At 35.2% G+C, this 24,268-nt stretch overlaps 3 protein-coding genes across 3 annotated transcripts; all 3 read left to right on the top strand.

The window, feature by feature from the left end:
• The first annotated feature begins 664 nt into the window (after nucleotides 1-664).
• Nucleotides 665-4,174, top strand: LOC114761804 (glutamate receptor 2.7-like). The gene is made up of 5 exons (XM_028951239.1): nucleotides 665-860; nucleotides 1,216-2,552; nucleotides 2,636-2,948; nucleotides 3,033-3,442; nucleotides 3,510-4,174. Exons 1-5 carry the CDS (start codon nucleotides 665-667, stop codon nucleotides 4,029-4,031), a joined length of 2,778 nt encoding a protein of 925 aa, XP_028807072.1. The 3' UTR covers nucleotides 4,032-4,174.
• A 10,574-nt stretch (nucleotides 4,175-14,748) lies between these two features.
• On the top strand, nucleotides 14,749-18,841 carry LOC114761795 (glutamate receptor 2.9-like). Its single transcript, XM_028951230.1, has 5 exons — nucleotides 14,749-15,130; nucleotides 15,883-17,225; nucleotides 17,307-17,619; nucleotides 17,718-18,124; nucleotides 18,215-18,841. Exons 1-5 carry the CDS (start codon nucleotides 14,749-14,751, stop codon nucleotides 18,779-18,781), a joined length of 3,012 nt encoding a protein of 1,003 aa, XP_028807063.1. The 3' UTR covers nucleotides 18,782-18,841.
• A 252-nt stretch (nucleotides 18,842-19,093) lies between these two features.
• Nucleotides 19,094-23,989, top strand: LOC114761794 (glutamate receptor 2.7-like). The gene is made up of 6 exons (XM_028951229.1): nucleotides 19,094-19,108; nucleotides 19,947-20,235; nucleotides 20,997-22,333; nucleotides 22,437-22,749; nucleotides 22,838-23,247; nucleotides 23,331-23,989. The coding sequence occupies exons 1-6, from the start codon at nucleotides 19,094-19,096 to the stop codon at nucleotides 23,880-23,882; spliced, it is 2,916 nt and encodes a 971-aa protein (XP_028807062.1). The 3' UTR covers nucleotides 23,883-23,989.
• The last annotated feature ends 279 nt before the right edge of the window (nucleotides 23,990-24,268 follow it).

Below are 24,268 nucleotides of genomic sequence, written 5' to 3'. Positions count from 1 at the left end.
AGTTTCGTTCTCTGATTTTACAGCTTCGTCATTCATATTCAGAATTATTCAAGAATCTTATAATCGTAATATAAAAAAAAAGGTCGTTAGCATATTCAAACTTTTCTGCATGATGATGAAGGTTCTATTTGCCAATAACAATTAAGTGGACTTTGACTAGGTCAAGTGTTAATGAACCATTGCGATCCACGGTGGCATTCTTATTGTGATTTGTCGCGGTAAATTTTTCTTCTTTTTCCGCAAAGACAATATAAATATTTCTCACATTATATGGGGCTCGGTAATTAAATTAATTTTATATTATATATTGATATATTATTATTTGTGACGCTATATCATGAAATGTTTTAACTTGGAATACAGTACGCAGTATATCCAAATATGGGTTGGCAAAAAAAAAAATCCAAATATAGAAGGCAAAAAAGAAAATATCCAAATATGAGGAGAAAATAACAGGCTCTTCGTCCGCATCTTAAAAACTTGGAAAATATATAGTTGAATAATTTTTCGAACCCCGCGACGCCAGTAAATATGCATCATTCTGGGGTTGACTCCACCATGGTCAACAAAATTAAGCTCGCCTCGTTAGCTTGATTGATATTCCAAAATGATGCAGAAGCCGATCGTCCTGTTTACGTGGGCTTTATTCTGTTCTCTGGGCGGCATGGCACAGACAAACGGAAGCGTGCCGGTGAAAGTAGGAATCGTACTTGATCTTTCTTCTCCAGCAGCAAAGATGGGGTTGAGCTGTATCAATATGTCCCTCTCTGACTTTTACGCCTCTCACCCTCATTATAAAACCAGGCTCGTCTTCTTCGTCAGGGACTCCCACTCGGACGTTGTTTCTGCAGCTTCTCAAGGTCTCTCTCTCTCTCTCTCTCTCTCTCTCTCTGCATTTTCTTCAATGTCTTGACTTTTAATTCAATGATTGTTTGATTTACACGCATGATAGATTACCACACGAAATTAATCTAGCACGCATATATTTATTGATAAGAATTGGTGAAATTGAACACGGACTGTTAAACGAGGAAGTTTTAAACCAGAGAAATGGTAGACTTTTTTTTATTTTGGAATAGGCGTGGTAGAAATTTATTTGATCAGCCAAAACTATAGTTGCGTAATTATTTTCTCTTCAGACATGTAATCTTTATCACTGTGCAAGAAGTAAGAGGTTAAACATGCTTCTGAGCGGCAGATTTTCTTGATAAACAGGTCTGGATCTCATAAAATCAGAGAAAGTGCAGGCCATAATAGGCCCATTGACGTCAATGCAAGCCAGCTTTTTGATCAGTCTTGGAGACAAAGCTCGTGTTCCCATCATAACTTTCTCAGCAACAAGTCCTTCTCTCGCTTCCCTCCCAAGTGCATATTTTTTTCGAATTGCGCAGACTGATTCAGCCCAGATGAGCGCCATTGGTGCAATCGCACAGGCTTTTGGGTGGAAAGAAGCAGTGCCAATTTACGTAGACAACGAGTATGGGAAGGGGGTCATACCCTTCTTGACTAATGCTCTTCAACAAGTGTATGTTCGAATCCTATATCAGAGTTCTATTTCAGCTTCAGCCACTGATGAAGATATCAGAGCAGAGCTCTACAAGTTGATGACAATGCAAACCAGAGTGTTTGTTGTGCACATGAACCCCAATCCGGGCGTGAGACTCTTCAACATTGCAAGACAGATTGGAATGATGAGCAAGGGATACGTTTGGATAGTGACAGATGGTTTGGCTAATGGATTAAGCTCTTTGAATTCCTCAGTCATAGAATCAATGGAAGGAGTGCTGGGCGTGAGGACCTATATTCCCAAAACAGAGCGGTTGGATGACTTCAAATTTCGATGGAAAAGAAGATTCCTACAAGACAATCCCACCCTTGTTGATACTCATTTGAATGTTTTTGGAGTATGGGCTTACGATGCTGCCACAGCGTTAGCTATGGCTATTGAGAAGGTTGCCACCAACAATCTTGGGTTTGCTGCGAGCAATGGTTCGTCCAGTTCAACTGATTTGGAAAGGATTGGAGTTTCAAAAAGTGGTGAACAGCTGCGTGAAGCCTTATCAAACACTACATTCACAGGCCTCAGCGGAGAATTCAGCATTGTTAAGAGGCAACTGCAAGCTTCAATGTTTGAGATATTGAACGTGATTGGGATTGGAGGAAGAACGATTGGGTTTTGGACACCACAAAACGGAATAGTCAGAAATCTAGACTCAACTAACACCAAAATATATTCTACATCAAGTGAGAATCTGGGTTCGATTATATGGCCAGGGGACACGAACTCTGTTCCAAAGGGATGGCAAATCCCCACAAATGCAAGGAAATTAAGGATAGGGGTGCCGGTGAAAAATGGTTATCCTGAATTCGTGGATGTATCTCATGACCCCATCACTAATACAACAAAGGTCACCGGATTTTGCATTGATGTGTTCAAAGCAATGCTGGAAGTTCTCCCTTATGCCTTACCCTATGAATTTATCCCTTTTGTCAAACCCAATGGCGAGAGTGCAGGATCATATAATGAGCTGATCAGCCAAGTTTATTTTGGGGTAATTAATTCCACTTTTATATTTTATCTTCCTTGAAATTCACTTCAAATTTATCACAGTAAAAAGTTATTTCCCATTTACAGAAATTTGATGCCGTGGTTGGGGATGTAACAATTATAGCTAACAGGTCAGAGTATGTGGATTTCACTTTGCCGTACACTGAATCTGGTGTCACAATGGTGGTTCCAGTAAAAGACAAAAGGAAGAAGAATGCATGGGCCTTCTTAAAGCCACTGACTTGGGATCTCTGGGTAACAATAGCTTGTTCTTTTGTATTCGTTGGGTTTGTTGTGTGGGTGCTTGAACACCGAATAAACGGGCATTTCAGAGGGCCCCCATTGCACCAGATTGGAACATGCTTGTGGTTTTCATTCTCGACCATGGTTTTTGCCCATCGTAAGTTCTAAGCTTCTTCCTACTTCTAATAAATGATTTTGATTATGCTAGAAATAAGACATGACAAATCGAACGGTGTTACAGGAGAAAAAGTGGTGAGCAACTTGAGCAGATTTGTGGTGATTATATGGGTTTTTGTGGTTCTAATTCTGGTTCAAAGCTACACTGCTAGTCTGACGGCACTTTTGACGGTTGAGCAGCTCAACCCAACTGTAACTGACGTTAATTTACTCATAAAGAAGAGAATGAATGTTGGTTACAAGAAAGGCTCGTTTATGCGGGAAATCTTGAAGGAAATGGGTTTCCTCGATTACCAACTTCAAACCTATAAATCCACAGAGGAATGCAACGAACTCTTTGCAAGAGGAAGTGCAAATGGTGGCATTGCAGCGGCATTTGATGAAGTTCCATACGTGGTGAAAGTCTTTCTTCAAAGTTACTGTTCTAAGTATGCCATGGTCGAGCCAACTTTTAAGACTGGCGGCTTTGGATTTGTAAGTCATGTTTTGTATCTCTATTATAGTTCTACTTTCTTCCTCAACTAATTGATACAAATTACAGGTGTTGCCTAAAGGTTCTCCTCTCGTGGCTGACATTTCAAGGGCAGTCCTGAACGTAACACAAGGAGATAAAATGAAGGTCATAGAGAATGCGTGGTTCAGAAAAAACAACTGTCCAGATTCTGATACCCCAATTTCATCAAACAGTCTTGGACTCGAAAGCTTCTGGGGACTATTTCTTATTGTAGGGGTTTCTTCTGCTGTGGCTCTAATTTTCTTCGCCGTTAACTTCCTACATCAGCAGAAGCAAATCTGGTTATGTAATGATCCCAGTACCTCAAAGTGGAGACGAATTGGGAAGTTGATAAAGAAGTTTGATCAGAGGGACCTGAGTTCTCACACCTTCAGAAAAAAAGAAATGCAGAGTAGGAGTGAAAATTATAGCACACATGATATACCTGAGGTTGAGGCATCTCCACCTACAGACTGCCCCCCAAGTCCGTCTAGTCAATCTGAATCAGAATCAAGTTTCTCATTTTATAGTGAGGCTAGCCCAAATAGGCCTCTGCCACAAGACACGTAAATAATCATAGGGGACGCCGTACATAATATAGTGTTTGTTAGCGTGTACATTAGTAAGTTTTAGTACGAGACGTGTATAAATCAAATCAACATACACGACACTACCTTTTCCATCCTAAATATGGATTTATTATGATCTGTAAATATTTCAACGTACTTAAGTATCAATTTTAATTGTCAAGCTAGAATATATTATGATGTTGACCACACAAAAAATATTATAACGAGTAACTAAAGCGGTATTGAAACCTGATTGGCCAAGGTTTGTCTAAAAATAGAATTGTTATGAGATTTCAACAAAAAAAATTATTAAAAAATCTCATAACTACTAATAATTTGTAATAACAAGTTTCAGTGTAAAAAATAACAGTATATTTCTATTGCTATTTGCTTATTTATTATTAGAATTTTTTAGTAATTTTTTTTAGGATCTCATAATAATTCTCTCTTTTTTAAGCTCTATAGTGGAAACAGGAAACTGAGGAGCTTGAATCAAATGTACTCTTGTCTCCTGTATGTAAATATGACCTTTTGATTTCCTATTTCCTCCTACACCACAGCCGCTTGTACTATGTAGAGTCTAGGTTTGATATGCTCATAATGGTGATCTGTTAAGATTTGAACTTTTCAAATTCAATCTAGTCAAGTTCAAATTTATAATTAATATGCCTTGTTATTGAATTTAATGTAAAGATATATATATATATTTATATGAGTATTAATAATCACAAGTTCACAGGAAACAAACACAAAAACTCAAATGAGTTCTTCCGTTATTTTGTTGACTTTATTTTTCGAAATGTCTAGAGTTATTTATTTGAAGTATAGTGATAAGTCATTTCCTTAATATTATATTTCCCTTTCATATATGTGATGCATGCAAAACCAAATTGCAACTTGCTTTATTTGTTTGGCCTGTAAGGTGGACAGGGGGCATGGATAAGCCCGACCAAGTAACAACAGTCATCTTTTTTTAATTAGAAGCTATTAACTTTACTTTTTATTTTTTTTTTAAATCAAACTCATTAAATTTTGAAAAAAAATCCCTTGAAAGGATTGGGGTCATTAAATTTATTAAACTTCTAATTAGGTTATATGACCCAAAGAAGAATTTTAAAATTTTATGAAATTATTTTAAGACCCTTTCTTATTAAAAATTAAAAAAAAAAAAATAGATCAGCATGTTTCATTTCGTAGTTAACATATTTTAATTCTAAATTAACAACCTTTTGTATCCATATATAACCAATAAACCTCTGAATAAAATTTAATTATAATACAGCCTTAAAAGTTAACATGTTCTATTTCATAATTAATATGTTTCACAACTTTTTATCCCCATAACACAATTACAGTAAGTTTTTGAATAAAAAACTTATCACGTGATATAATCGAAAAAATTAACATGTTTCATTTCTTTCACAGTTAAACACATTTCAATTCTAAATTAATAACGTTTTATCTCCATCACACGTTTATAATAAGTCTCTAAATAAAATTTTATTATAATACAACTTTGAAAATGAACAAATTCCATTTTGCAGTTAACATGTTTTAGCTTAAAATTAACAACTTTCTTTTATGATGAGACTATTAGGATTGAAGAATGAAGATTTAATATAAAAACTAACTCATCGTTACTTCTTTGGTTGATTTTCCACTTTGTAATGATAAATATCAAATTTTCCTCATTTAGAGTTCTTACACAATACAATAATAATAATAAAAAATTCTCATCTTTCTAGGCTTATAATAAAAGGGGCATTAGAGTTTATAAACTTTCAAAATTCCTCCTTAAGTCATGTGACTTGATCAGATCTTTGACAAATTTAGTAACCCAAATAAAAATTTAAATTATTTAAGTGTTTTTTTAAAGAATTTTTTCTTAAAATTTTTCTTCCCTTCCATTTCCTTGTCGGTGTATCCCCAACACACTCTAAATGTGAGATTTTTTTCATTCTCAAATTTATCCTCAATTCGTTTTTATAATCAACGAAACAGTCTCTAATTAAGCATTATATTTAAATTATACATAAATAAGGATATAATAGGAAAAAAGTGGTAGAAGGTGGGCTGAAAGGCTATAGCTCCTGTAAGTTCTCAATTTTTATAATATTATATAAATGTGATACATTTTTTACTCTCATAAAATTTTATGCAAACTTTACAATTGAGCCAAAGTTTAGATTTTAAGAATGTACTATTCAAATCTTTTAATGCTAAAAGCATTCGCAATCTGGTTGAGAAATTGTACTCTAGATTTTTTTTTTTTAAGGAAAAAAATGCCTCAACTGTAATATGAATGAATTATAACTTTATGGGCGTGATGTCTCCGTAATATCCAAAGTTTAAGAACTTGTCTACTGTTACCGAATTCTGTCAAAGGTTTGTAAAGATTAAAAAGTCTGGATTTATCAACAACATATCATCAAGCATGGGTAAACTAGCTACAAGTTGGTACGACAATAATATTAGGATCTTTAATTCTGATAACAAGTCGCCAACTTGTGTTGTTCGTCATTCATTAATGAAGTTTGACTCAGTGTCTCGATGTTCTTAGGATGTGTTTAGATGAAACCAAACTATGGTTTGGAGAATAGCTTTTGGAGAATAGATTCTTAAAAAAATAGATTTTGGGAAGAATAGATTTTGTGAAAAAGTGATTTTGAGAAGTGTGAGCGTTTGGATAGTTGTTATTAGAAGCACTTTTTATATATACAAATTAGCATAAATTAATATGATAATTATAGAAAAAAATATATTTTATGATATATTTTAATTTGAAGGAATAAAGTTGTTAATAATATATTTTTTATTAACATATATTAATAATATATAAGATAATATAATTAATAAATAATTAATATGTATATATATTTATAAGATATAAGATTAAATATATTTATAAAAAATATGTTTATAAAAAAACAATAAGATACATATCCTATAGGCTCTCACACTCTCTCCTTTTTTCTTCAAAAGTAAAAAATTTCTGCTTTTCTCAAAACCATGGTTTTGAACCCAAACCATGGTTTTGATTTTTTTAAGAGTGTTTGGCTCATATTTTTCCCAAACCATGGTTTGGGTCTCAAAACCATGGTTTAGGGTGCTTGCCAAACACACCCTTAATTCAAAGTCTGATCAATGTTTGATTCTTCTAAAATCTTTCAACTGTTCACACATGCTGATGCTTTATATAGTCTATGCATAATTCATGTCAAGCCATTAGTTGAATCCCTTGGAAAACTTTCAGCGTCAGTGTTGTATCTCCTGCACTTTTTTATATAACAAAACTTGGCAGCGACGTCTTCTCGAATCTCTTGTCTTGGTTCGCTTAATATCTTTATAAAATTCTTCCGCCTTAATTAAAATGTATAAAAAAAGAAGGACGAGTGACAACTGGCCCATATAAATCCAATCCTAATAAATGGAAATAAAGGACACTTGTCACTGTCCTTGTTGCAATTGCCATCCGTTTATTTTCATTATTTAAAATCACGGCCTGCCTATATTAATAAATGTTTACCCTCACAACTCCCTTCAAAAAAGGCTTAAAGGCACTTGGTGCCATTAAGCTATAAAGCTCGATGCTTACGGTAAATGGGAACTGGGTTTAGATCAACAATTGCTGTGAAATTTCTTGACTTGGTCAAAGGCTTACCAAGATGAGACCTTCCCGGCTTCCCCCTCTTTCGGGCCCCGCAGGATCAAGATTCGCGAATCCTATCATCCCCTGCTTCCACGGCCTCGCCGTCATCAACCGCGTTCAAAATACGTTATTTTTTTCTGTCTTTAAAAAAAAAAATTAGAGGAGTTAATTTTAATACCTCTTCACGGAATGCTAAACCTCCCAGTTCGAGAAATTTCTAGAACTCTCTGTTCAAATAATTTTTTTTTCAATAACAATAAATTGTTAGCCAAAAGCGCATGTAAATTTTTAAAATTTTCAAAATTAATTTCTTTTGAAAAGGCAAACATAAATAATCCATAGTATAGATAAAATAATTTTTTTTTTTTCTTCCCTCGAACTTCCATAGGACCTGTCAGCCACATGTGCAGTAGAATAAATTACTGTTTCTATTTACCATAAAACTATTTTTTTGGTGCTCAATCTATAAATGCGCATTTCTTGGACCTGTACATTAACTTGACAAAGCTTGATTAGCTTGGCATTAAGATGATGAAGAGGATCGCGTGCCTTCTGCTCTTACTTATGCGGACTCTTACTTGTTTCCTGATTTTAAAAACTCTGCATTGAGTCAAACTTCAGATTTTAACAATGTACTATTCAAATCTCTTAATGCTAAAAGCATTTGAAATCTAGTTGAGAAATTTCACTCTCTAGATTTTTTTAAGAATAAAAATAATGTCTCAACTGTAATATGAATGAATGATATATAACGTTATGAGCTTGATGTCTCTGCAATATTCAAAGCATTAGAACTTGTCTCCTGTTACCGAATTCTGTCAAAAGGTTGTAAAGATTGAAAAGTTTGGATTTTATCCTTTACGGTGAGGCTAGCCCAAATAGGCCTCCGCCACAAGACACAAATAGTCATAGGGGACGCCATAATATAGTGTTCGTCACTGTGCTCATTAATGGGTTTTAGTACGAGATATCTATAAATCAAATCAACATACACAATACTATTTTTTTTTTTAAATATAAAGGTTAGTTTGTAGTGCAATATTTATGACTAAAAGTAGTATATTTTTATATCCATCATTTTCCTTCGTGTCTTTTTTGAATGAAGGATTTTGATTGATTGATGATGAGTTAGTCAATTGAGGTCTTTCTGAGTGAAATATCACGACAATAAATTATTCATATTGGCGCCTGGGACTTCTCATGAAATATTCTTGAGAATTCGATGCTCCAAAATTCTGGCGTTTCAAGTTTAGTCGGGGCAGGGGCAACTTCATTAACACATGATTCAACATCTGTATGAGTCATTAGCAAAATCATCAGGACTAAGGTAACTCAGCATTTTTAGAATGACATGTTTGGCGGAGTATTTAAACTCGTATTTATTGGCGAACAAACTCTTATGTATATTAGATTTTAAAAGAGAAGAAAATTAGATTCCTTGAAGATTACACTTTGCTCGCCTTGTTGAATGGGCCCCGTTACCATTAATGTGTTCATCCATCCATTTGAAAGTTTAATTGACTTTTTATATTTGTACTTTCCTCCGCAATAATCGCTGTCAAATTCCTCTGGTCTAGTTCCTACTATAATGCCATTAAATTCAAATTTACTTTTTTTTTTCTCAAAAAATTTTATTACCTCCCATCAGTCATTAATATAAGAGTATATTTGATTTTTATTTTCATTCTAAATATAATACTCTAATCTATTTTATCTCTTGTATTTTTTTATTTTTTTCAAGGAGGTCTTCGTTATAATAGTAGTTTTAGTAAATATACTTGACTAATAAAAATATTTTAAGTAAGACAACATCTATTTATTATAAATAACTAATTTAACTAATTTTTTAATCTATTTAAATTATTTAATTAAATTTTATATTAAGTACAGGAAATAGTATTTGCTTTAAATATGTTAGTGTCAATAGAAAGAAATATATTTATACGGTACCATAAAAGTTAGCTATATGTGTACAGGTAACAGTTAAAATAAAAAGAACACGATGTAAATTAGCTGAATTATTCGACACCTAAACAAATTTTGGCGGAATGATATTGAGAAGACCAATTAAATTTATTTCATCCGTTTTGTAGTGTAACATTTAAGACCGAGGAGTATCATTTTTAAATTAAACTTTAACATTTTATACGATAGAGATTTATCATGTTTCTATCTAACCCAGCCTAGTGTGTGCGTGTGTATATATATTATTTCATATAGATTTATTATGATGTGTAAATATTTCAACATACTTAAGCATCAATTTTAATTGTCGAGCTAGAACATATTTCTTCCAGTCCTTAATATAAAAATTAATTGATTAATTCAAATAAATTAAAAAAATTAGTTAAGTTAGTTATTTATAATAAATATATATTATCTTTTTTAAAATATTCTCACTAATAAAATGTATCAGTTTTACCATTATTACAATAACTATCTTGAAAATAAATAAATAAATAAGACAAAATGGATTGAGGTTTTATACTTACGATTAAAATAAAAATCAAATAAGCTCTTATATTAAGGATTGGAAGTAGTATTATAATGTTGATCACAAAAAAAATATAATGAGTAACTAAATTGATAATTGAAACCTGATTGGCCATGATTTGTTTAAAGGGAGAATTGTTATGGCATTTTGAAGAAAGAAAATAATTATTAAAAAATCTTATGATAATTGAGCAATTTGTAATGATAAATTTCAGTATAAAAAATGATAACATATTTCAACTGTTCATTGATAATTAAAATTTGTTAGTAATTATTATTCTTCTTCAGGACCTATAATAATTCTCCCTTGTTCAAACCGTGCAGTGAAGACTGGAAACTGAAGAGCTTGAATAACCAGGATTAGGAGGTTGATTAATTCATAATTTCTAAATTCTAAAGTCATATTATATGTAACATTAGCAGTCTCTTGTCTCCGGTATGTAAATACGACTTTTTGATTTCCTATTTCCTCCTAAACTTCATGATACGTTCTCACTTTATTCATTTTTCAAAGGCAACACCACAACAACCACTAGTACTATATAGAGTCTAGGTTTGATATGAGCATAACTGTGATCTGATAAGATTTGAACTTTTCAAATTCCATATAGTCAAGTTCAAATTTATAATTAACATGCCTTGTTATTATATTGAAGTTTAATGGAAAGATACATACATACGTGTATATATATATATATCTATATATGTATATGCATATGTGAGTATTAATAATCACAAGTTCATAGGAAACAAACACAAAAATTCAAATTATATACACTAAACACGCTCTAAATGCGTGAGATTTTTTTCTTAATTCTCAAATTTATATCCTCAACTCATTTTATAATCAATAAAAAGTCTCTAAGCATTGTATTTAAATTATATATAAATAAAGACATAATATAAAAAAAAATGGTAGAAGGTGGGGTGATATAAAAGGCTATAGGTCCTGTAAGTTCTCGGTTTTTATAATACTATATAAATGTGATACATTTTTTACTCCCATAAAATTCATGCAAACTTTACATTGAGCCAAACTTTAGATTTTGACAATCTCATATTCAAATATTTTAATGCTAAAAGCATTTGAAATCTAGTTGCGAAATTTCACTCTGTAGATTTTTTTTTAAGAATACAAATAATGTCTCACTGTAATATGAATGAATGATAACTTTGTGAGCTTGATGTGTCGGCAATATTCAAAGTATTAGAACTTGTCTAGTGTTACCGAGTTCTGTCAAAAGTTTGTAAGGATTAAAATGTTTGCATTTTATCCTTTAATAATACTGACTCTTCCAATATCAACAATATATCCTCAAACATGGGCAAACTAGTACGAAAATAATATATCATTGGAAATAATATTGTGATGCTTATATAAATCTGATAACAAACCACCAACTTGTGCTGTTCATTATTCGTTAATGAAGTTTGACTTATTCTTTCAGTGTTCTTAATTCAAAGTATGATTCTTCTAAAATCTTTCAACTATTCACACATGCTGATACCTTATAGTTCATATATAATTCATGTCAAGCCATTAGTTGAATCCCGCGGAAAACTTTCAGCGTCAGTGTTCTATCTTCTGCACTTGTATATATAACAAAACTTGGCAGCGACATGTCTTCTCGAATCTCTTGTCTTGGTTCTCTTAACGTCTTTATAAAATTCCTCTGCCTTATTTAGCCACCAATTGAGTAATTATCCACATTCGTCATCCTTAATTACAATATAACTAAAACAATGACTTTGAAAGTTCAATTCTTTTTCATTAAGTATAGCAAAAAGGAAGAAAGAGTCACAGTTGGCCTATATAAATCCAATCCTAATAAAATGGAAATAAAGGACACTTGTCGCTGTCCTTACTGCAATTGCCACCCATTTATTTTCCTTATTTAAAATCACGGCCTACCTTGATTTTTTTCCCCTCATGTGATTATTAGTATGTTACTATTAAACTTTTCAGCTCACATCCCCCTTCTAAAGAGACTTAATTGAGAGAGGCACTTGGGGTCATTAACATGAAATGAGACCCATTATTTGGCGTCCAAAATGGGTTTGACTTGGTCAATGCTTGTGAAGATGAAACCTCCTCCTCTTAAAGCCGATAATATGGGTTGAACCTGTGGGTTCGATCTGCAAAAAATAACAAGTTAGGATTGGTTAAAAGTCAACCTATCAACAAACGAAACTTTTTAACTTGTACCGCATAACTCACAACCCGCCATGAACTAGCCCACCAACCCGTAAGTTAGCCCGCATTTATTTTATATATATATATATTTAAATTTTATTAATTATTGTAGTTATATTATTATATTTTATATCCTATTTATAAAAAAGTTAAAAAAATACCAATATCATTTATTTGGTGTTTTCGAGCAAATATTTGAAGAAAAAGTAAAAAAATTTATTACCTTTTTTTAGGAAAAATTGCAAAAAAAGACCTTGGAATTGCAAAAACGCAGATAGGGACCCTTGACAACTTCACTTTAGGTTTGACAACTTCAGGGCATATTATTCTTGTCAAAACCCAAAGTGAAGTTGTCAAGGGTCCCTATCTGCGTTTTTACAATTCCAAGGTCTTTTTTTGCAATTTCCCCTTTTTTTTATATTGTATAAAAAATATTTTAAAAATAAAAAAAAAAGTTGGTGGGTTGATGAAAAAAAAAATTGGTGGGTTGATGGGTCAACTTGTCAACCTGCTATGGTCGATTAGAGTTGACTAAAAACCAACTCGTCATTACACAGGCTTTTTTTAACCTATATAGCTTAACCTTAACCTGTCATGGGCTAACCTGCAACATGTGGGTTAGTCCATATTACCACCCCTAGCTCCTCCTCCTCCTCCTTCTTTCTCTTTTGGACCCATAGGATCTTAACGACCTCTGCCATCCCGTGCTTCCACAGCCTCGCCGTCAACAACCGCGTTGACATATTAATTTTTTCTTCTCTCTTAAAAAAATTAGATCAGTCAATTTTAAAACGCATTCACAGACATGCAAAACCTCCCTGTTCGAGAAATTTCCAGCACTGTCTGTTCAAATAAATTTTTTTTTTACAATAACAATAAATTGTTGGCCAAAAGCACATATAAATTTTTAAAACTTTACAAAATTAATTTCTCTTGAAAAGACAAACATAAATAATCCACACTATAAATTGTACCAGTTCGTGACATCTCATCTTTCATTTCCATTCTCTTTCTTCCTCTTCTTTTTTCTAACTATTAGATTAATATATTTCAACGGGTTAGATTTTAATTTTTTATAAACTACTTATAAAATTTTTTTAAAAACATTCAGTGCATTTGCAAACTACTGGAATTAAATTTTAATATAGTTTGTATTTTATTATTTATTTCTGTAATTTAACATTTTAATAATAGTTTTAAAATTTTTTAAATATTAACTGTTAAAATATTAATGGAATGATTTAAAAAAAAAAAAGAGGAACGAAGAGGATGGGAAGGCAAAAAGAAAGATGCCGAACAAGCTTCGTACCGGCGAAACACTATAAATACGCATTTCTTTGACCTATACATTAACTTCACCAAGCGTGATTCGCTTGACATTAAGATGATGAAGAAGATGGCGTGCCTTCTGGTCTTGCTTATGTCGACTCTTCCTTGTTTCCTGATCGGAGCACTTGGTGTCATTAAGCTATCAAGCTCGATACTTAGTTACCTACTTTGAATAGGAACTGGGTTTAGATCACCCCTTGCTATGAAATTCCTAGACGATTAAAATGAAATGCGTCCCTTATTTCGCGTCCAAAATCTGTTTGACTTGGTCAATGGCTTACCAAGATGAAACCTCCTCCTCCTCTCCTCGCTTTTGGGCCTCGCAGGATCTTAACGAACTCTACCATCCCGTGCTTTCACGGCCTCGCCGTCATCAACCGCGTTGACATGTTATTGTTTTTCTCTTAAAAAAAATTAGATCAGTCAATTTTAAAACGTATTCAGAGACATGCAAAACCTCCCAGTTCGAGAAATTTCTAGCACTGTCTGTTCAAATGCGTATTTTTTTTTACAATAACAATAAATTGTTGGCCAAAAGCGCGTATAAATTTTTAAAATTTACAATATTAATTTCTCTTGAAAAGACAAACATAAATAATCCATGGTATAAATAAAATAAATTTTGCATATAAGGTTAATTTTATTTATTTTTTCTTCCCCTGAACTTTCATAGCAGCTATCAGCTACATGCCAAATGCAGTAGAATAAATTATTTTTCTCTATTTACTATAAAACTATTTTTTTGGGTGTCCAGTTTAGTATTGCTTCGGAACATCTCCTCTTTTATTCCCATCCTTTTTCTTCCTCTTATTTTTTTTAACTATTATATTAACATATTTCAATAGTTTAGATTTTAATTTTTTATAAACCACTTATAAAATTTTTTTTAAAAACATTTAGTACATTTGCAGACTATTAGAATTAAATTTTAATGTAGTCTGTAATTTATTATTTATTTATTTTTATAATTTAATATTTTAATAATAGCTTTAAAAATATTTAAATCTGAACCGGTTAAAAAAATAGTTAAAAAGAAGGAGGAGAAGAAAGACGATGGGAAGGAAAAAAGGAGAAATTCCGAGCCGAGTTTCGTACCCGGGAAACACTATAAATACGCATTTCTTTGACCTGCACATTAACTTCACAAAGCTTGATTCGCTTGACATCAAGATGATGAAGAAGATGGCGTGCCTTCTGATCTTGCTTATGTGGACTCTTACTTGTTTCCTGATCGGAGCAGGGGCTCAGACAAACGCGACTGTGCCGGTGAAAGTAGGAATCGTACTTGATCTTTCGTCGACCACGGCCAAGATGGGTTGGAGCTGTATCAACATGTCCCTCTCTGACTTTTATGCTTCTCATTCTCATTACAAAACCAGACTCGTTTTCACCGTCAGGGACTCCCACGGAGACGTCGTTACTGCTGCTGCTCGAGGTTTTCTTCTTCTTTTCTCTGCCTCTCTCTCTGCTTTCTTCTTCCCTTCCTTTGCTTTATCATCTTCGTAAGCTTATCAGACATGCATAGGTTCTTGTTGGTTTTGATCCCAATTGAGACAAAACGAGTGCCCTTTGGAGTTTTCCGGTATCGAGCATCTCAAAAGTTCGTGGAATATTACTACCCCTCGGATTCTTAATATAAGACTTAATTATTGAGTTAGTTTTGGTCTTTAATATATGACCTAATTATTGAGTTGTTTTTTGTCTTAAATATAAGACTCATTTATCATATTTATCAGTTTTCTCTAAATTACCCTTTTGGATACCTCTCAACCATAATCAAGTAGAAGAAGAAGAAGAGAGGGTATTAAGAAGGATGATTATGGTATTTTAGGAAAAACGTGTCACATTTTTTATAATTAATTAACTTATCTAATTTTTTAAATCTAATCAAATTAGTTAAATGGGCCTTATATTAGACATAGGAGGAGTATAATATTTTCTTTTAAAACATTTCTTCTCAGTCCCATAGCTTAACCTGTTAGGCGCAACTGCCTTTTGAAAATTATATAATATGTATGGTAAAGAAATTGTCGCCTGGCATTATTATCCCAATTAACATCTGGCAGTTTAGCTGATAGTTTGTCTTGGCAAATATAGATTTAAACAATTTCAAAGAAAAATCACAGCTTTTGCTCGAGTATTAAAGTCAAACATGTTTCTGAACACGGTAATTATGATGACGAACAGCTGTAGATCTCATCAAAACAGAGCAAGTGCAAGCCATAATAGGACCATCGACATCAATGGAGGCCAACTTTGTGATCAGTCTTGGAGCCGAAGCTCATGTGCCCATCCTAACCTTCTCGGCAACTAGTCCTTCTCTTGCTTCTCTTGGGAACCCATACTTCTTTCAGATTGCACAGAACGATTCGGCTCAAGTGAATGCCATTAACGCAATCGTGCAAGCTTTTGGGTGGAAAGAAGCAGTGCCCATTTACGTCGACAACGACTGCGGGAAAGGGGCCATACACTCCCTAACTAATGCTCTTCAACAAGCCTATGTTCGAATCCCATATATGAGTGGCATTTCACCTTCAGCCACGGACGAGGAAATCAAAACAGAGCTCTCCAAGTTGATGACCAATCAAACCAGAGTGTTCGTTGTGCATATGTCCACCAATATTGGCACTCGTCTCTTCTCCATAGCAAAACAGATTGGTATGATGAGCAAAGGCTATGTTTGGATCGTAACCGATGGTTTGGGTAATGTGTTGGATTCCTTCGACTCCTCAGTCATAGAATCAATGCAAGGAGTATTGGGTGTCAAGAGTTATGTTCCTAAAACGAAAAAACTTGATGATTTTGAAGTCAGATGGAAAAGGAAGTTCATTCAAGACAATCCAACCCTTTCTGGCAGAAATCTGAAAGTGTTTGGATTGTGGGCTTATGATGTTACCAGGGCTTTAGCCATGGCTGTTGAGCAAGTCGGCACCAGCAATCTTGGCTTCGATATGAGCAACGCTTCAGGCAATTCTTCCGATCTTCAAAGCTTGGGAGTATCACCAAATGGGGAAAAGCTGCGTGAAGCCATATCCAGAATCAAATTCAGAGGCCTGAGTGGAGAGTTCAATGTTGTTAACGGACAACTGCCAGCATCAACGTTTGAGATAGCAAACGTGGTTGGTAATGGGCAAAGAACAATAGGATTTTGGACACCACAAAATGGACTCGTTCGAAATCTCAGTTCGACGAACACAAGCACATATTCTGCATCAAAGAAGGATCTAGCGAAAGTAATATGGCCAGGGGAACCAAACTCTGTTCCAAAGGGTTGGGAAATCCCTGTAAAAGGAACAAAGTTGAGAGTAGGCGTACCGGTGAAAGCGGGTTACAAGGAATTCGTGAACGCAACACTTAATCCAATCACAAATCATACAAAATTCGAAGGACTCTGCATTGACGTGTTCGGGGCTGTGGTGCAAGCATTGCCGTACGACCTGCCGTATGAATTCATCCCATTTCCTAAAATGGAAGCTGTGATTAGTACAACTCCAATGTACAACGACCTTATCAGCCAAGTATATTTTGGGGTAATTAATCCTGTTTGGATACTTTCTCTGCATCAAGTTCCCTTCAAATAAACCTTGATGAAAAGTTGTTTCGATTTACAGAACTTTGATGCGGCGGTGGCGGATATAACGATCATAGCAAACAGGTCGAACCATGTGGATTTCACTTTTCCGTACACTGAATCTGGTGTAACAATGATTGTTCCGGTGAAAGACAAAAGGAAGAAGAATGCGTGGGCTTTCTTACAGCCACTGACTTGGGATCTTTGGGTGACAACTGCTTGTTCCTTTGTATTTATTGGGTTCGTTGTGTGGGTGCTTGAACACCGAATAAACGAACATTTCAGAGGGCCTCCGTCACATCAAATTGGCACCAGCCTATGGTTTTCTTTATCAACCATGGTTTTTGCCCATCGTAAGTTGTACTCTTCTTCCTAGTTTTAGACTGATTTTGATGATTATCACTAGTGTGGATATGGATAACACATGACAGATTATTCAATGATTTTACAGGAGAGAGAGTGGTGAGCAACTTGAGTAGATTTGTGGTGATCATATGGATATTTGTGGTTCTAATTCTGAGTCAAAGTTATACTGCAAGTTTGACGTCGCTCTTGACAGTTGAACAGCTTAGCCCAACTGTGAAGGATGTGAATATGCTTATAAAGAATAGATTGAATGTTGGTTATATGGAAGGTTCTTTTGTGTACGAAGTTTTGAAAGACATGGGTTTTCAAGATTATCAACTCAAAATTTATAATTCCACCGAAAGTTGCCATGAATTATTTGAAAGAGGAATTGAAAATGGTGGAATCGCTGCTGCGATTGATGAAATCCCATACGTAAAACTCTTTCTTGGGAATTATTGCTCCAAGTACACCACAGTTGATCCAACTTTCAAAACTGGGGGCTTTGGCTTTGTAAGTCTGTCAGAACTTCCCCCTTTTTTAGTCTCAGTCCAATTTATCTTACTTCAATAGGATTGCCAACAAAATTCGGTTGAATTGCAGGCTTTTCCAAAAGGTTCTCTTCTGATAGCTGACATTTCAAGAGCGATCTTGAACGTGACACAAGGCGAAAAAATGAAAACAATAGAAAATAAATGGTTGAATGGAAATAAATGTCCAGATTCCAAGGCCTTAGTTTCTTCAAACAGCCTTGGCCTTGAGAGCTTCTGGGGCTTATTTCTCATTGCAGGGCTTGCTTCTGTATCATCACTCATCATCTTCGCCGTCACATTCCTCCACCAGAACAGAAACATGTGGTCAGGCTATAATGGCGGCGCATCAATATGGAGGAGAATAAAGATGTTGCTGAGGATTTTTGACCAAAGAGACGAGAGCTCTCACACTTTCAGGAAAAAGGAAAGGGCGAGTCCTACTCATGGGTTGGGTCCAGTTGAAGCCTCTCCGACATCACAGTGTCCCCCAAGTCCATCAAGCGAAGGCGAATTCGACTTTTCCCTTAATGGAAACGGTGCGGTGTTTTCTGGAGAGTTTGGTGATGCTAATCCGCCAAATGCCTATCTGCCTCAAAACGCAGAAATAACCGTCCGCCACTGGATACAGCCTACTTAAGGTTAGGTTTTTAGTCTTCAACATGACATGGATATTCATTCATGTTCTCGGAATTGTACAGTCATCAATTTCCAACTGAATTTTGCATTTTTTTTTGGCCCAAGAATTTTTGCATGTACAATATATATTTATCTTTTATCATAAATATTCACAGATTTAAATTTGTTGACGAAGTCTACAAATATTTTAACTTAAATATAAGTAAGTGTGTAAACTGTGACTTCCACCAATGGATCAAATTATTTATGACCAAAATTACGTGGACTGGTTCAAAGTAGCTAGACCAATAACGAAAAATAGTTTACAGTCACAATGACTGGTATTCCTGTAGGGTTTTGTATGGATGGATGACCCAACATTAAAAAAAAAAAAAAAACAAACTATATATAAATACTAATAATTAAAAAATAGAACTTGACGAATAAATAAATGCGAATATCTGCAGCATTAAAAAAGCAATGACCTCCAGGAATTCGGCCGATAGTTCTGAGAATAGATTAACTTGCTTCGCTGGGGCTCTCGTTTTCATGAAATTAAAATACTAATACTTACAGAAAATTATATATGCGTCGATTTCTGGGTCTCGGACGAGAAAGAAACTTTGATTAAGTCCCAGCAACGACATTCAAATACAAACAAAGATTAATTCAATTGAGAAAGAATTTATACAATTTATATCTCAGAGATCTAGGTTTAAGTTTTGTTTTAGATATGAGAAATTTGTCAATAAATAATTTATAAATATTCCTATGAATATGTTTTGAACATAAGCCCAAACTCAACCGTTTTCATATTTTTCCTCCTAAATTTGTTATTTTTCTGTACATTTATTTATGTATCTACGCCATACAATTTTAAGATACAATTATTATACAGGATACATACATCAGAATAATAGATACTGCCAAGCAACAACCAGATTCTTGAACATTGAAGCAATACAAGTAAACGGTTTGACTGAAAACAAGAACATGCATTTTATAAAGCAACGACCAATGAAATCATTTTTTGAATTTTGACCAAAAAATAAACATGCAGTAAATAATATTAATCGTTGGCAAAAAAAAAAAATATTAATCTCTTCTTGGCTTTACGCGTGTCGTACATGCATACTCGTTCAAACGTCAAACTTACTATAAAATCTGTCTTTCGTTTGTGACTGCAGGACGAGCAGCGAAGCCAGCTAGTGCGGAAGATGAAGAAGAAGAGGGATGCCCTGGTGTTCTATTGCTCTGTGATTCTGTGTTTGAAGCTGAGCGTCTCACAGAACAACACAACAGTGCCGGTGAAGGTGGGAGTTTTGCTTGATCTTTCCCACACAACGGCTAAGATCGGATTGAGCTCTATCAACATGTCCCTCTCTGACTTTTATGCCTCTCATTCTCATTACAGCACCAGGCTCCTCCTTCACGTCAGAGACTCCCACACAGATGTTATCACTGCATCATCTCAAGGTTCTCTCTCTCTCTCTCTCTCTATATATATATATATATCTGCTTTCTGCCTGCTTCTTCTGTTCTTCGTCAGCTTAGCTTGCTCCTTATTATTAGGGACAGCTGATCGCTGTCTGTCGTTATGTCTATGTTTTCTGGGGTTAATCATTGCAATATTTGACTCTCAGTTATCGAACTAAGTTGGAAAACGCCGAGAGTGTGTTTTCTCGGTCGGTTTTATTTAATTCGAACGAAGGGGGAGAAAATTTCAGGACTTCTTAATCCTTTCTTGGAATTAATCTTTACATTTCAACCTCTTTCTTTTTGGTCAGGAGTAAAAAAGAATTCTTTTGATTTGGTCCATATATATAATTTGCTAATAATGTTTAGGTGCTCTGTTTTACTCCGAAATGATCAGTCGTTGGGTGTGAAAATTGTTAATTGCTACTTGCTCTGTCTATATTAAACGGTTTTTTTTTTCAAGAACAAGTAACTGGTACTTTTAAGAAAAGTGCAATCACATAGAATTTTTTATTTTTATTTTTATATAGGAACATGCAAAGACACAAACATTAAGAAAATACAGAGAATTTCATTCCACAGCGTCAACAAATCAAACGGAGAAAAAATACAATCTGAATATATATATATATATATATATATCACGTTAATTATTAGCCAAACGCTGGTTGCCCAAACCCGTGGCGTCGTCTCTTCGAAGCAAGATGTAGGAAGTCAAACATGTTACTGATGATTTTTGTATTTTGGAAACATATACACAGCTATAGATCTCACAAAAGGCGAGGAAGTGCAAGCCATAATCGGACCCCTTACGTCAATGGAAGCTAACTTTGTGATCAGTCTTGGAGACAAAGCTCATGTGCCCATCTTAACATTTTCGGCAACGACTCCTTCTCTTGCTTCCCTTCGGAGTCCATATTTCTTTCGACTCGCACAAAACGATTCATCTCAAGTGAACGCCATCGCTGCCATCGTACAAGCTTTTGGGTGGAGAAAAGCAGTGCCCATTTACGTAGACAACGAGTACGGGAAGGGGGTAATACCCTTTTTGACTAATGCTCTGCAACAAGCGTATGTTCAAATCCCATATCTCAGCGCCATCTCTCCTTCAGCCACAGATGAAGACATCAGAGGAGAGCTTTACAAGTTGATGACCATGCAAACCAGAGTGTTCGTTGTTCACATGTCCGCAAATCCTGGCATTCGTCTCTTCAGCATAGCTTATGAGATTGGCATGATGAACGAAGGCTATGTTTGGATCGTCACCGATGGTTTGGGTAACGAGATAAATTCCTTGGACTCCTCAGTGATAGATTCAATGCAAGGAGTACTGGGTGTGAGGACTTATGTTCCCAAAACAAAACGGCATGACGATTTTAAAGTTCGATGGAGAAGAAAGTTCGTGCGAGACAATCCTACCCTTGTTGATACGGATTTGAATATTTTTGGAAAATGGGCTTATGATGCTGCCACTGCATTAGCTATGGCTGTTGAGAAGGCTGGCACCAACAATCTCGGCTTTGATATGAGCAATGCTTCGGGTAAATTTTCTGATCTTGAAAAGTTGGGAGCTTCACAGAATGGGGAAAGGCTGCGTGGGGCATTATTAGATACTAGATTTAGGGGCATCAGTGGAGAGTTCAGTGTTATTGACGGGCAACTGCAAGCATCCACATTTGAGATAATCAACGTTAATGGGAATGGAGAAAGACGGGTAGGATTTTGGACACCAGAAAAAGGAATAACAAGGAACCTGAATTTCACAAGCGCAAGCACATATTCTACTTCCAGGAATAATTTAAAGCCTATCATATGGCCAGGAGATACATACTCTCTTCCAAAGGGTTGGGATAATCCTACAAATGAGAAAAAGATGAGGATAGGAGTTCCAGTGAAAAAGGGTTTTACTGAATTTGTGAAGCTATCACATAATCGTATCACCAATACAACAGATGTCGATGGATTCAGCATCGAAGTATTTAAGGAAGTGCTGAAAGTTTTGCCCTACGCAGTCCCTTACGAATTCATCCCATTTGCAAAACCCGATGGAGGACCTGCAGGAACATACGATGAGCTGATCAACCGAGTTTCTAATGGGGTAATAATTCTCTTTCTTCGCCTCTTCTTTATTTTTTTCTCTTCAGTGTAAAAATGAAATACGTGTGTTTTAATTTCCTATGTACCTAACAATGCGTTGACAGAATCTTGATGCAGTTGTTGGGGATACGGCGATTACTGCCGACAGGTCAAATGATGTGGACTTCACTATGCCATACACAGAATCTGGAGGAACAATGATTGTTCTGTTAGTAGAAAATAAGCACAAGAGTCCGTGGGCATTCTTGAAGCCATTGACGTGGGATCTGTGGGTCACCACAACTATTTCGTTCATATTTGTTGCCTTCGTCGTATGGGTGCTTGAGCATCGAATAAACGATACGTTCCGAGGACCGCCCTCACATCAGATTGGCACCAGCTTATGGTTTTCATTCTCAATCTTGGTGTTTGCCCATCGTAAGTACCACCTACCCATATCTTGATTATGCACGAAATTAACTTTTAGCAGTATCAGCTATATACAAAGTGTGATTTTATTTTGCAGGGGAGAAAATAGTGAGCAACTGTTCTAGATTTGTGGTGACGATGTGGGTCTTCGTGGTTCTAATTTTGATCCAAAGCTACACGGCGAGCTTGACTTCCCTCTTAACGGTTAAACAGCTGCGTCCAAGCGTTACAGATGTGAATCAGTTGATCAAAAATAAGCTGAATGTGGGCTACTACACTGGTTCTTTTGTGCGTGGGATGTTAAAAGATATGGGATTTCAAGAATCCCAGCTCATTCCTTATCATTCCGCAGAACACTGTGACGAACTGTTTACATTGGGAACTGCCAAGGGTGGCATTGACGCTGCTTTTGACGAAATGCCCAATGTGAAGCTGTTTCTTGCAACTTACTGCTCCAAGTATACTTCCACAGTTCCGCCTTCTTTTAGAACTGACGGCTTTGGTTATGTAAGTTATTCCTCCACAGACACACGCATATATTCATCTTAACTGTTCCACCAACGTCATTTCTTTTTGTTGAAATTACACAGGTGTTTCCTAAAGGGTCTCCTCTCGTAGCAGACATTTCAAGGGGAATCATAAATGTGACTCAGGGAGATAAAATGAAAACAATAGAGAACGCATGGTTCAAGAGAAGTCATTGTCCAGAGAAGGATGCTTCGGTTTCTTCCGCTCATCTAAGCGTCGATAGTTTCTGGGGCCTCTTCTTCATTGCTGGGGTTGCTGCAATTTCAGCTCTCCTCATATTTGCCGTCACATTCCTATACCAGCATAAGCATATCTTGCACCCCAATCCATCTGACTCCTCATCATCAATATGGAAACGAATCAGTGCGTTGCTTAAAGTGTTTGACGACAAAGACTTGAGCTCCCACACGTTCAGAAAAAGTGAACATCAAAGTTCACCAAATACTCACTGCCCACCAAGTCCGTCGAGTCAAACAGAATCAAACTTCTCGTTTTCGGTAGAACATGGAAACGTTAATCCATATGGAGATGAACCGCAGGATGACATGGAGATAAGCATGGTGCATAATTCCCCACCTTCACCCTCACCTGAAAGTAGTCCTTCAAATAACTGATGCAGATTAGCCCCATCTCAATCTGACACTCATATACGTATATGTAGTATTATATTGCTCTTGCTCATGTATCCATAGATATATCTAATAATTTCTGTAAGTAGAAAACTCGAACCTGGCAAAAAAGCATTGCCAACTCATTTCAAATTCATGGATGAAATAATCCTCTGAAAGCCCGAAGATTTCATCTGTGAACAAACTAAAATTAAGATGTGTACATTTATCCTGATCCCAAATTGAGCAATGTTGACCAAGTCCTTCGCAAGACTAACCAGGAGTTTATTTCCCCAGGTAAAAACTAGTCATATCATAACTAAAACTCTGCCTCGTTTTGTTTGTTCTGAAAGGCAAAAAAAGGTTTGTTTCTCTGTCAAATCATTGACTTC

Source organism: Neltuma alba, unplaced genomic scaffold (genome assembly GCF_004799145.2).
Source record: "Neltuma alba isolate B1F8T4 unplaced genomic scaffold, ASM479914v2 tig00011136_pilon, whole genome shotgun sequence".
Taxonomy (NCBI): Eukaryota; Viridiplantae; Streptophyta; class Magnoliopsida; order Fabales; family Fabaceae; genus Neltuma; species Neltuma alba.
This window is presented reverse-complemented; position numbering and strand designations above follow the sequence as displayed.